General features: G+C 59.0%; 1 protein-coding gene across 1 annotated transcript in view; it reads right to left on the reverse strand.

Annotated features, from left to right (window-relative positions):
* Positions 1-503, reverse strand: part of EMH_0001120 (protein kinase, PfEST homolog, putative) — a gene marked incomplete at both ends in the record, with an annotated part of 27896 nt that overhangs the window by 6351 nt on the left and 21042 nt on the right. The window contains one exon of the mRNA XM_013495492.1: positions 1-477. Within this exon, the coding sequence (XP_013350946.1) occupies positions 1-477 (477 nt within the window). The remainder of the gene's footprint in view (positions 478-503) is intronic.

Consider the following 503-nt stretch of genomic DNA (forward strand, 5'->3'; position numbering starts at 1 on the left):
TTGCTGCTGCTGCTGCTGCTGCATCCGCGCCATTTTGGCTCGACGTCCTGCAGCCCCAAACCTACTGCGGGGAGAACGCCAAAGGCATCTGCTGCTGCTGCTGCTACTGCCGCTGCTGCTGCTGCTGCTGCTGCTGCTGCTGCTGCTGCAGCAAAGAAGCCGCCGTTGCTGGTGTTGTTGCTGCTGCACAAGCAGCCGTTGCTGCTGCTCCTTCGAATATACCACCCAGCAATATAATATTCTTGCTGCTCTGCTTGCTGCTGTATATGTTGCTGCTGCTGTTGCTGCTGCTGCTGTTGCTGCTGCTGCTGCTGCTGCTGCTGGATCTGCTGCAGTTGCAGCCTCTTTGCGGAGCGTAACCGTTCAGCTGTTTCTGCTGCTGCTGCTTGTGCTGCTGCTTCTCCTGCTGCTGCTCCTGCTGCTGCTGCTCCTGCTGCTGCTGCTGCTGCTGCTGCCGCTGCTTGTGTGCGCCAAAGCCTAGACCACGAAGCACAGCAGCAGCA

This window comes from Eimeria mitis, genomic scaffold (assembly GCF_000499745.2).
Source record: "Eimeria mitis Houghton genomic scaffold, Emh_scaff160, whole genome shotgun sequence".
Classification (NCBI taxonomy): Eukaryota; Apicomplexa; class Conoidasida; order Eucoccidiorida; family Eimeriidae; genus Eimeria; species Eimeria mitis.